Source organism: Dinoponera quadriceps, unplaced genomic scaffold, assembly GCF_001313825.1.
Source record: "Dinoponera quadriceps isolate SergipeBrazil2010 unplaced genomic scaffold, ASM131382v1 scaffold676, whole genome shotgun sequence".
NCBI lineage: Eukaryota > Metazoa > Arthropoda > Insecta > Hymenoptera > Formicidae > Dinoponera > Dinoponera quadriceps.
This window is the reverse complement of record NW_014554818.1, coordinates 1,330,105-1,347,054: the sequence shown is the minus strand read 5'-3', so window position 1 is coordinate 1,347,054 and position 16,950 is coordinate 1,330,105. Positions and strand designations below refer to the sequence as shown.

At 45.0% G+C, this 16,950-nt stretch overlaps 1 protein-coding gene across 19 annotated transcripts in view; it reads right to left on the bottom strand.

Moving 5' to 3' along the window:
- The window catches only part of LOC106742123 (calcium/calmodulin-dependent protein kinase type II alpha chain), a 97,397-nt gene that overhangs the window by 52,772 nt on the left and 27,675 nt on the right, over positions 1 to 16,950 (bottom strand). For all 19 annotated transcript variants that reach the window (XM_014614763.1, XM_014614764.1, XM_014614767.1 and 16 more), the window contains exons 3-4: positions 11,720 to 11,779; positions 81 to 135 (exon numbers count right to left, since the gene is read on the bottom strand). In XM_014614763.1, coding sequence (XP_014470249.1) covers positions 81 to 135; positions 11,720 to 11,779 — 115 coding nt within the window. The remainder of the gene's footprint in view (positions 1 to 80; positions 136 to 11,719; positions 11,780 to 16,950) is intronic.

The following is a 16,950-nucleotide window of genomic DNA, read 5'->3' as shown; positions in this document are numbered from 1 at the left end:
TCTCTGATGAAAGAAAGCGCGAGACATGCATGGAAATTAAATTAGGTGTAACGGTAATAATAACGATTCAGTATACTTACAGGTCAAAGACGAGATAATGAAAATTCTCTTCCTGTATGCTGTCGTGCAATCTCACTGTAACAGAAAGGATGAGGAGATATGAAGCTACTGATTGTATACAAGCAGTCTTAAACGGACATCTCTGTGGACTGTTTAAACATATCTTTAAAAGGATAACGGGAACATCACGCGATACTATTATCGGTAAAATTGTTTCATCTTTCAGTCGTATCTTTCCTCTCTCTCTCTTTCTCTCCCTCTTCTTTCTGTTTACCTTTCGCTCGCAATTTTTCTCCGATTAATGAATCGCGATTTTCGGATCGTACACGATGAGTCTCACCATAAACCCTTACATAACGCATCTGATCGCAAATATCGCGGATGTGAAATTTTCCGACGAACGAAACGGGAAGAAAATCCGATCGGGATGATGACATTGTCGACGTGTAAGTGCATATCGTAAAGTCCCATTTCTCGAATTTCGCAAATTTGCCAACTTAACGGCATGCCATTCCCCAGGTTGACTTCCGGGTTTCGCGAACGTGATAACCATGGTAATCACATTGCAAACAGCACCCGAGATCGTCTCGAGCAGATAGTATCGACGAACGCCGTTATCCAGCGCGGTCTTTTACTGCCGTCGAACAATCGTGTCGCCACTCGAATTTTTGCGACGCCTTCTCGGGCGAACGACTGTCGTCAATTAGCTCTCACAGAGTGTTGACACCGAGTTAACGATCGAACGATCGATTTATCGGTCCGCCTGAGCCGTCGAGTAAATGTAGCGTCTGATCCTTAATTGCATGTCCACATTTCGAGGGATATAAATCTGGAGCACGCGAGAAACCAACACGGTTCTTGAGAGCTTATAAGATTCGATCATCGCGACAGCCGGTGAAGTTTACTTTAGCCGATCTATAATTCGCGATAAATGCAGCGCGACTCCGATTTCGTCGCGAATCTGAGATCGCGCGAGAGTAACTCGGCTGATTTGTATCTAAAAAACGACCGATCGCGATGTGGAGGGTCAACGAAGGGGGCGTTTCTCGCAAGAGTCGGATCGAGCTTAATCAGAGTCAAGTGAAGGAAACGCGGTTCGTCTATCTGCCATCGTAAGAAAGGACTCGGTACGCGAGAACAAAAACGCCGGCCGATATCATCATGCATGACGATGCGAAGAAGCCCTTCGTGCGCCCAACTCTTACTTCGGCAACTCGCTTAATTATCAAGATTATCCCGCTTGTCGCGTTGAACGTCTTCTTCGTTACGAAATTTGTCAGGCGTGACCCTCGCGTAAGTAACAGCGATCGATGGCGATAAAAAATCTCAAGATTTACAAACTCTTTTGCTAAAACACTCTTTTTTCCCCTTTTTCTCTTCACGCTCGCCGGGAAAGCAATTTGCCCGATGCTCCGACGATGAAATTTGCATGATGTTTTGCATGTTATTTCAAGATTCGCGATACCGTTGCTCGATTATTTCGCACGTGATAAGTTGATTTTCCTCCAGGAGAAATTCCAGTTTCGTCCCTCCCCGGCTTGCATTTGTCCCGTCTATCCGCTTCCGCCGCAATGCGCCGTTCTCTACGCGTACCTATTTCGAGATCGATCAACGAAGTGGGTTGCCACCGTCGTGCCGTTATAATGAGAGCGGAACTTTTCCCGACAGACGTATCACTTCAGTTAGCGCGCGACGACTCGGTCGTTTCATCGCGAGATCTCGCCAATCGAGCGAAAACCGGTATTTCCGACTGTCATCTCGCGTGATGAGTAAAGAAAATTTAATGAGAAGCAACGCGAATACCACGAGGCCGCCCGTCGAAAGAAAATGGTTATCCCTCCCGATCGTTCGGGTCTTCGATCTAAACGCGTCTTCGTTAATCCGAGCAGCATCAATTTCGGTGGAAGATTCGCGCTGTCAATTGTAACGTTTGCTGAGACGTAAGATGCGACAAATTCCGTACGATCTTTTTCAGTCAGTGATAGCATGTAAGGATGGATTCCATGGCGAGAGAGCGCCGATAAAGCGCGCGATTAAACGAATATAATTTCGGTAGATTTGCATTCCTAAAGGTCCTAAAGATCGTCACGGTCACAAGAGTAGTGACACCTTACACTTTCGTCGCACTTTTCATTCTTCGATAGGATCGAAGAACCGCGGAGACTCGCCTCCTCTTCCTTTGATACCGCGTCCAATCCAATAAGATCCAAATGGTGACTCGAGAAGAGACGAGAATGAAGATTATCAGGATGCATATCGATGATGAGAACGGCCGTTTCTCAACCGAGGAGTTGAGAAAGAAAAACTGAGAAAAGTAGCGTTGTTCAAAATGCCAGAAAGATTCATCGCCTCGATTTAATCTTCAATTGAACGATTGTGTGTGTGTGTGTGTGTGTTCTCTTAAACTTTTATCATAATATTATTTTACTGCAACAGAATCATGTACAGCTGAAATTTTGTTTTTGTAATTTCTTGTCTACAAATATTCATATTTGACGTTAGAGATGTATAGTATGTAAATAAACATCTTTCACGAATACATTATATACGAGTATATTTACGCGGCAAAAGTCTGAAGAATATAATATGTGCATTCCTCGCACGACGACGCACTGCATCGATTGTGAACTCGAGATCGAAGCGCCACGTGTATCAAAAGTACATCTTTCTACCATCCACGTCCTTTTGATTCTCGAGCTCGTGAGAAAAGCGGGGAAGGAGCAAGGAGGCCAGAATCCATCTTCTTGCCCTTTGAACCTTCCTTCGATCCAATAAGACGTGGTCGGAAAAACGAGTTCGGATACCAAAACGGATATTATTGGTGGGAATTTCCGTTGATGAGGGGAACTCGCTTGCTCGCTCGCACCGATAGAAACCTTACAATCTGAGCTTGCGGAAAATATTCAGCAGTCAAATTTAAGGGACCTGCTGCGAGTATACATGGTCCACCGATCGATTTGCTAAACGAGATATCATTACAAAGTTATATAACACGCGTTAATTCTTTGCGCGCGCCTGTTATAATAAAAAACAAAATTGTAGGAACGATCGCGGTAGCTGAGAAGGGAGGTGAGAAAGAGAGAGAAAGATAACTAACACACAAGTATCGATCCCCGAAGCCACACCTCGGCGTACATAGCTCTGCGCGGCGCTACGCTCTCTCGCTACAATTACATTTGCGAGCGCTCGTGCCCTGCTCGAAATTTCGATTTAAATATTCTAAGGTAAACGAGAAAATCCCCAAGAAAAATAAAGGGATCAGGTTTTAAACGAGTTGGTCTGAGAAAGCCACGATGGCTGAAAGAATCTTGCGGATTTTTGCATTCTCTTTCTCTCTCTCTCTCTCTTTTAAAAAATATTATTCTCTTACGTTTAACTTGTTCGAGCTGTCCTCACACTTGCACGACACAGATTAATAGATACATTCTTTAGTGAACTTTGACATACTCGCAATCGATGTGTATCACTGCCGTCTTATATCCTTCAATTTTTTTCACCAATACCTATTTATTCTCGCGGAAGATGCTTCCCTGTTGAAAATTCCCGGGTGAATTCCCACGGAAATTCGCCGGAACTCATGCGAATCCATATAGATATATAAAAAATCCATATAGAAATCCACACGGTTTGTGAAAATTCATATAGGAATACACATGGATTCCTACTTAGGACCTAGATTTTTGGCGCAAATCCCCAGGGATAATCCTCGAGGGATTTCTTATGGGTTTTCTACATGGATTTTCACCTGTTTTTCTTGTTTTTCAACACGGTTATTTGCAAGCAATATCCGCAGAAGGAAATCGCGAAATGCGTAATCGTTCGCGTGTGCAAGAGGATATTGCGAGTACTATCGGAAGGAGTTCACGGACGCTTCTGGTAGTTCGTTAAGACGGTAAGACGATTACCAGGTCGTCTTCGGTATAAGGAAACCTCGTTACCCAGCAGCCCTCGCTATTATCCCAACGTTTATCGAACACTGTTGTATTTCTCGTGGCTGAAGTTAACCTTGGCTGCGAGAGGACTCGATCGACACCCTCCTTGAAAAATGTCTGCAGGAGACACTAATTAAGAAAACGATTATCCACCGTACGCATACATACAAATTAATTAATCTTGTAATACGATATTCCGTTGTTACAATCGAGCAATTTTTACCGAATCGTTATCCCCCCGTTTTTGAGGGATGCGGCACGCACCTTCACCCACGCGACCTACATATCGGGGTTGGGACGAAATAAAGTATCTCGTTAAATCCGTACTAAAAATATACCGTCCGTCCATGACCGAGCAACACGGGAGGGGTCTTGGTTCTCACGACGATGTTTCTCCTGGTGACACTCGCGCGATCGTATCCATCATGCGTGTCGCACGGAATAGTCCCAAAGGGGAGGAAACACGCAGCGGGGGAAAAAAAACACGAGTCATCGTCGAGAGAAGGGAAGAAAAATAGGTAGGGAATGTAACTCGCAGGCTCGCAATTGACAAGTGGAATCGATAGGTATCACTTGTTGACTCGCGGCGAAAGCGAATTTTCTGTCGAGGTACGCCGATTCATCGGCCGGCGAGAATAGAGCCGTAAGATGAATAAAAGAAACACACTCGCCGCTGATCGGCAAGAGCCCGACCCTTATGAATTATGGAATCGCGATAGACCGCGGCTCATCTAACAAACCCGCGCGTAGCCAACGAGGCTGCTCTCTGAGAATCCAATCCGGTCGTCATCACCCGGCAGGTGAATTCCAACACGATGGGAGTGGGATTAACTGGGAAGGAAGACTCTGCGTGTGACAGTTGAAAGCCGACTGGTGTTACGCTCGGCCATCGATATTTTGAGTCTTCGATGTGAAATACCGGCTCGAACAAATATTTCATTCCATATTAATCCTGCAAATTCCGTCGTACTTCGAACGATCGATCGAGACTTGATCATTATAGAATATCAACATTTTAGCTAGGGGTATCTTATATAACACTATTATATCTATAAAATTACCGTTAAAATCATTTCGTTGTAGCTTAAATGAAAAAAACGAAAATTCTGTCGCATATAAAAACGTGGAAGAAATGGCCGATGTTTAATTCGCAGCGATATTATTAAAAAAAAAAAAGAGGTTCCGCTTTTTTCCCGATATATATTATCGGTGTTATATGAAAATTGAGTTTTTCGAATAAAATAGTCGGCGCGATAATTCAGAGCGTTCACGAAAACGAAAGACGGCAAAAATTGCTTTTCCTCGATAACAAAAAAAATCGCGATGCGCTTTATATCCATATTACTATTATAATTTTGCGTCAATTGTCTCGTCCGAGCCGTCGTCGGCTTTCTGTTCTGCGAAGGATTACGAGCGACGCTTATAAATTCTCTTCCGCATTCACCTTTATCTCGATTATTTATATTTCTGCAGATATATATAGACGCTACAAATTATTACATCGCCGTTTCTCGTTCTCGCGCATAATATACGAGTTCTACTTAACATAATCTATTGTCGCGCGAAAATCATTTTATCGGCCGTTCCACGCGTGATCGATGCAAATAGAAGCCGACGAGAGAGAGAGAAAAAATCGCGTCGTATCGCGCGATCGGAAATCCTAGCGATCATAAACGCGTCGCGAGCGCTCTCGTTGTCGGGAATTTTTAGCCGAACGAGCGGACCGAGAGATCGGTAAGGCAAATTGCGGGGGCGGACTGAACCGGATGCCGAGTATTGATCTGCATTCTCTTCCTCGCGAACGCTCGGCCACGAGACGGAAGACGATGAGACGACGGAGATGCGAGAGCACGTACTCTCCTCTGTCTGCCTGCCTCGTCCGTTTTTAGATCCTGCTCTTTACTTCAACGGCGGGTCAAGGTTTGTCGCGAATCACACGCGCGCGAGAACATTCACGCATCGTCGTGCGCGGAATGACCGCTGAACAGGGCGAAATCTAAGAAAGAGGTCGCGATGAAATCTACAAAGAAAATCTAACAGAATCTGAAAATATTGCGAGAAATAATAGGGCGCTTCTCTTTAATATAAATATATATGTGTAAATATACTGCGCCGAATATTTCAGTTTCAGAGCCCACGGTGCTGACTGCCGGATTTTGTCAGTGATAAAAGTCAACGAATAGACCGCCCGCAGGGACGACTCGCGGCGACTTTCGCTGTGTGTGTACAAAGATAGACGATTATCTCCGCTTGGAAGCGTGCATTGTCGATGCAATGTCAACAGTTCCGATTGTGGTCGTCGATGTATTACGCGGGTAACCCCGCGTTACCGATCAATGAAATTCGTTTACGAACGGACAAAAGAGCGGGAGACGAGCGTCGCTCAGCCATACGCTCAGAGTCCTTTCACGTTCATGGAGCGACGAATGGGAAACGGCAGCTCCCTCCGTTCGATTAATATAATAGAAACATTATTATCGACTTTGTCGCACGCTGTCTGAACGCGCGAAATCGCTGGAAAAAGATCAACCCTTCCCTCTGTTATTGTGTACGTGTAATAAAATGTATGCTTGCGCAATATTTGAAATGTACCAAAGTAAAAAACTCCCATCATCACAGTCGAAACTACAGCGTTACCGACAGTCTCCTCCTCCCGGGCTTTCTCGAACGAGATGCTTAAAACTAAGATACCTTCGAACACTTTCGAGTGGTTACATCGCGCGTAAAAATGAGCGCGACGAGTCCGATAAACGTTCTCTCAGCTGGAAAAGATAACACCTGTTGTCGCCGAATCTTCCATCCCGCCAGGATCGGCCGCAATCCGGCTGTCGAATCCGCGCAAAAACGGCTCGCGCGCCAAAAATTTCCCCCGGGACTGCGGCGCGGCCGATTGGCAGGTATCCAGGTTGTGTATTACGTGCGCGATTCGCTGTGTAACACACAACCCGATGCGGAGAGCGCGTCGGTTCAAGGTCTCAGCCGCGTGCGCCGCATATGCGCTGCTAACGGCCGATACGGTCGTGAGAGCAAAGGAAGCTGTAACATGTTTTGTACGTGCGCCTTGCTTTCCTCCTTAACGTTTCTTATTTTTATTTTCCTCGCGATTTTAAGAGTCACCGTCGAACATCGCGAAACGGCCATTAAACGAATAATCAGCGTCGAATTTTTAACAAGGTGGGAATCTTATTTTTGTTTACACTTATTATCCGTGAGCGACGTTAATAGAGTGAGACTTTCAGCAACTTGCGAGCGATACCGTAGTAATTATCGACGCAATTCCAGCCGGAATAAAGCGGTTATTTGCTGGACGTTCGGTTTGACTTGAGGACCGTCAAGCCGGGTAAATCGGTCGACTGTAAATCGCCCCAGGCCTCCCAATCGGAGATACGTACGATTAGGAGCCGCTTAATGAAGTGTGCCGAAAAGGTCAAGGTTCAATGAGGTGCCGCTGCGAAACTATTCTAATTCGCGTTAAATAATACAACAATTGAGATGTTAAGTGATTTAATGAGCAATACGCATTCTTATTAAAGAGAGAGAGAGCATTCAGTCTTTCGTTTAAACGGTTTTATTCAACGAATTTTTTCACCGTAGTTGAGTGGGCGACGCGTGTCAATCAAGTTTCCTTCGCAATTCAAGCTATTTTCCGCGCACCGACGGTTTCCAGCGTCACACCCGACGCTCACGACGCGAAACGTGGAGCTTAGGGGAAAAAAATTTATCCGAAAAAGATCCCGCAGAACGTGAGAAGATGGGGCGCACGTGATGCGCCAAGAGGCGTGTCGTCACTCGCGGATAAATCGCGTCGCCGAAAGTAGTCGCGATGGACATAAAGTTCGCGCAAGAACTTGGCTCGGAGCCCTCGTCTGCGCGTCTCGAGACGCAATTTCCAAAATTTCGGGATTACCATCGCCACCGAAACCGGGGTTGGTGCGTTTCACCGGCCGTAAATTTTCTACGATCGTTCCCGTCCCGGGCGCAAAATTGCCCGCTTACACGCGAGCGCAATCGCGTAATAGAAAACTAGTGATAAACTCCCCTTGGCGCTCCTGCGGGAGTGATCATTGTTTCGGGTCGGGCGAAGCCGCGATTAATTGGGATCGCCCAAATTGCCGTCGTAATAGCGCGCCGGGGAAAGAGGAGAAAGCCGTTTGCATGCGACACGTGCGTTCGCTTTACTTAAGAGATTACTACGCGAGAACTTTGCGCTCGTTCGATCGGCGTCGCTCGGTTAACGCGAAACGCTTCGATAATATGAGAGAGGAGAAGAGTCCGCTTCGACGGCGACTCTTGCGGGATAATTGATGATCAACAATTTGACGACGCTAACGAAGCGACCGCGTCGGCTCCGGAAGTTGACTGCAGCCTTCTATTTACTGCTCTTCTTTTTGTTATTTTAATACGTGGCGTCCAGAGCAACCGGCAATTAGCCACACGTACACTGCTGTATTACACGCGCGGATCGACTTGACTCAATAATATATTTATAACTTTAACCTTTCGATAGTAACGTGCGGACAGAGAGAGAGAGAGAGAGGAGCGAAACGAAATATAAAATACACACGGGATGCAAAGCTCGCGAACGAATTTTAGCGTGTCTCTGTGAACGAATCTATGAAAGTTACTTTTGCTCTTTGCGAAAAATTCCAACGCAATCACAAAGGTACTTAGCATCGGCAATTAAAGGATCTCGGACAGAATCGCACGGAAATGCAAACAGCCGACGGAACTTTGTTCTTCGGTTAATCGCGGAGTGTCTCCGCTTTAATCGGATCTCAACACTCTCTCAGGATTTCGCTACCGAAATATCCAACGTTGAAAATCCCGAAGTTACCGAAAGGGATGGTGTCTCGATGAAACTTTTCCACGCGGAGAAATCGCGTCCGAACTCGAGCGAGGACACGCGGAATGATAAAGTTCGACGGGAACTTTGCGAAACGGCGTATCCTTCGTTCTCGAGATTATTTTTTACCCCGAAACAAGTTTGAGCCGGGTGTCATTACAATATCATTTGTATAGCTCGCGGGAGGCGGCTCGAACGTTTTCGCGTGATTTGGATGGATGTCATTTTCACCGGCGGCCGTCAAGGCGACAGTCGTGTAATCCGTGGAAAATCGAATTACACGGCAGGAGTCACGCTTCTCTGCTCTGCGCTCTAAGTAAAAACGCGAGTTATCTCGGAATAAATTGTAGTCCCACGTTATCACTTTACAACTTATCCGAAATGATTCGAGATTGCAAGAATTCTAAATAACGGATGGGAGTTGGAAGAACTTAAAAGTTGGACTTGCGTCGGTTACATTATTCGACGACACGGGCGCGCGTTTATCGCGCAATCGTTCGAGTCGAAATTTTAGTTTTACGTAATCAAGTGTTCAAAGATGCTCCTTTGATGCTACAAATGGGAACTTATTTCTGTTTTCGTCGCTCGAAGACTTAACGTAGAATTAAAAATATATATCCCGAATAAAATGCAATAACTTACGATAAAACTGTTACAAAAGTAGGCGGGCTAATTCGCGAGTCGACGATATAATGACGAAGCGCGAAATTAATTGCACTTGGAACAATATCCATCAAACGTGCCAGAGCGGGACGCGATTTACATTTCATCTAGATTACGGCACACATGCAACATTGTGTGCGCAACGGTTTATTCATGAGTGGAACAACGTACTAAATCGGCGTTTAACTTTTTCCACCATTTCGAAACGCCGTTTAGATATCACGGGCCACAGATTAGAAATCTGACTCTTGATTATCGTACGCGCGCGTAACGCATCATTCCGGTTCACCAAACGGGACTGTTTCGCGAAGTGTGATTGCGTGATTTGCCTGAATCGCAAATAAACGAGACGTCTGATTGCTCGTTGACTATCAATGATGCCGGAAATTTCTCAACGAGATTAGACTTCCTTTCGTTCCATTTTTTCCGCAGCGAATGCCTGGCGAGATATAACATCGCGCGTCGCGACTATTTCGTGTTTCTAACATGCATCTCTCAAAAATTAAATCTCAAATTAAACGTATTAAGAGAGCACTCAAACTTCGTGTAAACAACACATAAATAACGTTTAGAAAACAATTAAAGTACAGACGATAACACGATCAACGTTGTAAAATTGAGCGATATTAATACGTCAACTTTTGTTAATTTCCATCGCCTCGAATTGTTAAAATCCTTTGGAAATTTCTTTTCTTGGAACAGATTATGCAACGCAATCAGAGAAGGAAGAAAGATTAAAAATTTCTTGCGGTTTGCCCAAGACGAGTTCGGTCTCTGAGAAATTACAGTCTACCGGGAAATAGTTAAGGAACTCTTAAACGGCATGAAAACATGCGTTCCGATCCCATAATCCCAAATGCAATCTGCCCGCCTTCTTTCTCCGTTTCTTTATTCTCGTCCAAGGACACGGATATTTTTTGCCGTCTCGACACGCATCGATCGATCGATCGACGTCTCTTCGTGTATAAGTATAGGAGAAAGTTGGAATAATTCTGACATTTTGTCTTGCCCAAATCTTTCTCATCTCCCCAACAACGTGTGCGCCAAGGTCCGAAAAAAAGACAAATACGCCAATTCAGTCGCTTCACCTTGATTAAAAATGGTAAAGCATGCAGTGGCAAAAATGAACTTTATCTGGTTCCACCTTCAATCGCGTTAAATGTGACCGACGGTTCGGTCGGAATTATAAATTGTCAATCAATCATCGATCCAGTACGGCTAGCATTTAAAAACTAATTTGGCAATTTAAAAGGAAACAATTACAAAATTATTGACACTAAGCCATTTGTGACCTTACGAACTTTTGCAAGCATCTAATATTTATCGACATGACTTTTAGTACACAATAGTCAGACGCGCTTTGTTAAAAAATATCTCCCATAAAAATTTTTACTCTATTAAAGGAAATATCTAGCAATATAAAAACGATGAGCGAGACGTAAGAAATGAAAAATATCAAAGGCAACCAAGCGTAAAAATAAAGTTATTCCTTATTCGTCATTCCATTTATATCCCCCTCCCCCCTCTTCTCTCTCTCTTTTGTTTTATCGAATTCCATTATTCAATTTCCATCGCCTGCATTCGATCTCGAATATTTTATTGATACCGTATATATAATTGTTACGAAAGCATGTATTAAAAAGAATCACGCACACAATGTAAATAATAAAAGTTGCGTCAAGTCTCGTCGTTTGAAAATTTAAAATTACGTCACGATTTGACACGTACGCTGATGTAAGACAGTTCAAATAAAAGAATTTAGATTTTTTATGCGTAATGTAATGTTTCATTGAATGTCCTCATCGTGATGGTCGGAGAAAAAAGAATTTTTATATGCGAGCGTTTTCCTTTTTTCGTATAATTTAATGTCAGAGATAAACAATGGTTACAGGTTGCATGTCTGACCAAAGCGTCCTGTATCTACTAGCGATGTTCACCACGTACGCCGTGATCGTGTCACGCGCATATCGCTCATCATTTCGCCTCGAAACGCCTACTTCGATCAAGTTTCAAGACTCGCCGTCGATATCGATTGGTGACCTTAATTTAATTACTCCCTAATGATGTATTTGAGAATAGCCGCATATTGCCATATATAGATGCGAGCGTTAGGTGATTTATATTTTTTGCCGTTTTCGCCAGACACAATCGAAGAGACCAAACTAATGCGTATAAAATTGATGGGAATAAAGAATTTACAGAAATTGATATATTTACTCACCGATATTTGGGTGTTGAAGTTTTCTACATATCCGTGCTTCACGCTCAAGCTTTTGAAAATCTGCAACACACAAAGCGTATTCGATTAAAACAATGAGCGTATAGGTGTAGTTTATATAAGTATAAAATGATTCCACTTCAAGTGAATTAATCAAAGTAACGTGTGTACACAGTTAAATATATTCGTAAGAGAGAAACTGCCCCTTTCCTAATTTGTCGGATACGCTTTACCCAACAACCCTGGAAACGTTCCGATTCGATCCCGTAAAGTTAATTTGCGTGGGTTTGCGGCGAGAACGACCGATCGTGGATACCGTGGACACCGTGATGGAATCGAATTTCGCAATAAGGTCCCTCAACGAGTTTTCCCGGAGTTAATTCACTAAGAGGTACGAGAAAATTGCATTTACGGACGGTCGAGTCATTTTGAGGATTATTTCCTTCTTGCCTTCTTACGTACGTCGCGAGACCGACAATCGATTCGTCCTTCGTAATATTTAATGGCCGTTTGATTAAAATAGCTCGAAACGGAACGTCCTGACAATGAATATCTCAACAGCAACAAAAGAATACCAGAACGATGATAGCGTCTTTTTCTCGATTATACCTCGCATTTTATCACTCTCGGGATATAAACGTACAAATGTTCGTGAAAGAAGTGTATGTGTGTAAGGGGTTATTATTAATGCCGTATTGAAAAGATCAAACACAAAGCATAAAACGAGTCTATACACGTTCGCGAAATTCCTCCTTTATTTCCCCACGTGATATCTCTTTGTAAAGATATAATCGTCACGACAAAATTCGAAGTTAGCATAACGCTTTTCCGACGATCTTTATCCGCTTTCGGGCCGAAGGAATGAGACGCGTGGGTTCGGCAAATTGTCGAACATATTCCCGGAAGGCTCTCCCTTACTTTTCCGCGAGCACTGGAAAAAAAACTGGGTTACGCGACGAAGAGTGAGTCTCGAGTTTTCCCGCCGCGATATGTTAAGGGGGTTTCCCTCGTCGTTTATAAGCCACGCGAGAGACAATCATCGCCGGGGGGATCGAGGAGGGAGAGAAAAAGACGTCGCGCGTGCACGCCCGGAAATACCATCGAATGTATTTCTCTTTCTTCCTTACTGCGACCGGAAATGATTAACATCGGCACGACTTTAATATCCCACATGAAATTCGCGTGCATATAGGTTAACAGATCGCGAGGAGCATAACGCGTCGGGTTCTGCACGCTGCCATTTTATCGCAAATTATTCTTCCTCCCGTTTCTCTCTTTCTTTTTTGCAAGCCTCACGTGGCGGCCGATAAAGCGTCCCTGATACGTCGCGAGCGGACGCGTATTGCGTGCCGAATGAGATACCTGTGGAATTGAATTGTTTAAACGACTACAACGTATGTGTGTTGCACGGAGTAAAATATTCATTCAAGTACGCAATTTCTCACTCCCTTCCTCTCCGCCACCCTCGTGTCACCGATCCTCCTTGCGTCGATACGGCCCGAGTTTTTCTTTTTACGCGTTCGTACTTCAACACGATCAATATTATCTCTGTTTCTTCTCGCGAGAGATGATTACTTCTTTCTACCTCGAGGTGAAAGGCACCACACGATCGCTACTTTGATAAATCAAACAAACGGAGGATCACACACATAAAATTAGAGCGAAATGCGCGTATATTAACATGATTATCCAGTGGAAATGTTGCATACTCAATGAGAATCAGCCGCCGACGGATTCGTTTGCACCGCTGCATCCGACCATGTAGACGCAACTCAATTACGTGCTGACGACGAGTCGCGTGATGCAACATTCGCGAGACAGCGAGCTCGAAATATCATTTTTCTCCGGGTATTCAATTCCGATCGTGTATAAAATAGAGTTTACCCTTCTTTCTTTCCGCCTACTCATTCTTCTTATTTCCTTGGGAGCCGCCGTAATGTCAGGCGAGCTGGACTTATGTAAAAAAGAAAATCGAGTCGGGTAACGCACCGACTTACATAACGCGACCTTTCGAATCGAAGGGAAGAACAAGAGCGCGTGCTCATCCGACAATGTCGACGGCATCAATTCCTCACTCGCGATGATACGTGAAGGATCGCCAATTTAACGCGAGTGCCATCCACTCGCTCTCTCACAAAGGGGATCGTTTATCGCCCGGTAGTATTCGGTGTACGTGGCCCGTTAATCGATAAAGGCGTGCCGAGATAACAGCCCTTGCGATCACCTTCACCCCATCCGATAATTAACGCGCGCGATCTATATAAAAATAATATATCTATAAAAAAGGTAAAAATGCGAGAAGGTTGCGCGCGACGCACACTCTTCCGCGCTGCTCGGATCACTTCCAGCAGACTACGCAGCCGCCGAGAGCTCGTCGGAAGAATGCATCTTCTTATTTTTATCCTGTTATAGAGCGAGCGCCTCTGTGTCTCTCCGCACACATTCGCACACGTGTATCGCTTTTCACCAAAATTATCCGTATCTACACACAATTGATTCGCATCGATAAGTACGAATATGTGTCGCGCGATCGCCGGTCTATCTCGATAAACGAACGATTAAACACGTCACATCTTACTCGTTATTGATTAACTCGATTTCTGTAAAATTAGGAAACATAGCGAAAAAGGACGTACGCATCGTTCGGGAGGGAGGGTTGCTTTCCTTTTCCGTCGCAAGGCCGATCCTTGGGAAGCGCGCACACCTTCCCGTCCGATGGAGCGCACGAATGTCACGAAAGCGTTGGTAATAAAAAAAACCACCGTGTCGCGCTTACGAGAGCAGATATCGCGACCCGCTGCTGCGGAGAAAGTACGGGGCGCAACCTTTGATCCGTCGTGCGTGATAAGGCTATCGGACTTTTTTCCTCTCGATCTGGACGGCAATGACGGTGTCCCATTATAAAAGGGACGGCCTTCTTCATTGACACGTGGAAGGCGCGTGCGTGCCTCTGTTACAACACAGTGTCTCTCTTTCTCTTGTGGAAAAAAATATATGTAACGTATAATTTTTTTGTGGTTTTCAAAAATCGTCCCTTGGACAAATAAAAGAAATGAGATATTCTCAGACGACGTAGCGAGTAGTGAGATGAGAGAGACGAGTAGAAAAAAAAAAGCAGACGACCAAATGCGAGCGAAAAACAAATGATAATAACGCGAAATAAACGGCAGCTCCGCAGTTTGTTATAAATCGTCGGCGACGTGGATCGGGAGCTTTTAATTGGGCTGTCTATCCTCTCTCCTCGCGTTTGTCCGTGAATGTGCATCAATTCGCACATGCCAATTAATTCAGCATCGATCACGCTTCGTTCTCACGGTCGCTACCGTGAGCGAGCCGCCGCGTCAACCAACGAAGTGACCTTCCGCGTCTCCGCGGGATTACACCTGAATAATTTCAAACGCAAAGGACGCCGCACAGCTGCAGAAAAAGAAATCTCATCCCCGGGGAATGTAAGAGCTAAGGAGGGATGCGAGGTCGTAAAAACCGGAAATGGCGGGAAATGACAGCGAATTCGCGAGAAAATCGCTTCCTCTCCCCCCCTCATAATAATTGGCTAGCTATTTGCGCGTTCCTGGACGAACTTTATTCGTTGCGCGTACGCCATATTGCGGAGGCCATGGCCTCCGCCGTTAGGTCAAGAGGTCACTGGAGCAAGGTCGTGGTTTGAGTTGAATCGCACGAGCGAACGATTCTTACCGAAGGCGAGAGAGAGAGAGAGAGAGGGGAATAGAGGATTCCTCTTTTACTCTGCCACCTTTTTACCTTCTACTCTCGCCTCGCTGCCGAAGATAGATTTATCCAGCCGCATCGCGCGCCCGCAGAAAATGGCTATAAATTGAATGAGAGAGGAAGGAAACGGAAACGAGCACGCTACCTACGGCAGGAAATTATGCAATTCCGAGAGCTCGCGTCGCTGACGGAGATGAGATGCGCGCTCTTCTTTCGCCGATGCTTTCTCTCTCTCCCTCTTAATGCATACTTGCGCGCAAAATTCAATCTTGATCAGACGACTCGAAAGAGTAAGCATTTGCAGTGCGATATATATATCGTTGCGATTCCCTGACCGAACGTCTTTCTTGAGCAGTCACTTGTCGTGTGAAACGCACGAGTAGATGAAAGTACGGCAAGTATTAACGTAATGTAGTAGTAGATCGAACCTTATAAATAAACGATGCGGTTGGACAGGCGGTTGGAAGTAAAAAGAGGATCTTCCGACCATGTTGAACGTTTATCACGCACGACCGTAACATCGCGCAACATAAATATGAAGCGGGACAGGTCGGAAACATTCATTCTCGAAATATTTCGAGCCGAATCGATGCGTATCTCGAGTCTGCCATGAAAGTGTGAAATTTGCTCTTCCAATACTAAGCGGTGGGATTTTTCCTCAAATACGCGTGAATCGATGAGATACGATGAAAACGCGCGATGATACATATTCGTCTATAGATTCGTTCTCTCCCTTGATCCCCGAGTGACCTTTTTCTTTCTTTATTCACTTGATCTCCCGACGTGAAATTGCTCGTTCGCAGAGGAATTCGCGACAACATCGTCCTGACGGTACTGCGCCGACTCGTAGGTGTTATTAGATAAAAGAGCTAATTCGGATACTCGACGAGAGGAAAGAAAAAGACGTTTCTCCTCGGTCGCGGCACAAAGCCAACCGAGATTCGTGCGCCTGGATGGCCCAGAAAGTTAAATCGCCCGTTAACGTTCCTCCTCGTTTTTTCCTCGTCCTTTTGTCTTTATTTTCGCGAGGATTCTCGCCCTGCCATTCTCAAGGCGGCACGCGACCCTCGAGGATTCCTATCGACATCCGAGTTCTGAAGACGGTCGCGCCGTTTGATCGCGGGTTACAACACGACGCCGTTTCGAAGCGATTAATCTCGCGCGCGCACAAATGGAACCCTCGCGACTATTATTCTTTCACGAACTCTCGGCAAAGATACAAACTAAAAGATCAAATTCCTTCGCGGCGTTACACCCTCGGGAATACGTGTTATCGCACGTCGTTCACGGCGGTCGTGTTAACTTCTCGCAGGGAGGTGAAGGGACTGAAAAGACGGGAATTCGCAATAGAAAATTGCGCCGAAATAGTGCGCCAACTTTCCTTCTTCGTCGCGCGGAGATCCGCGCGAAATTCGCATCGGTGACGAGTAAGGTCGTCAGCCGTCGGGCTGTAAACAATAGTAATTTATTGTTCAAACTCTACTTTTCAAACTGTTTGAAAAATA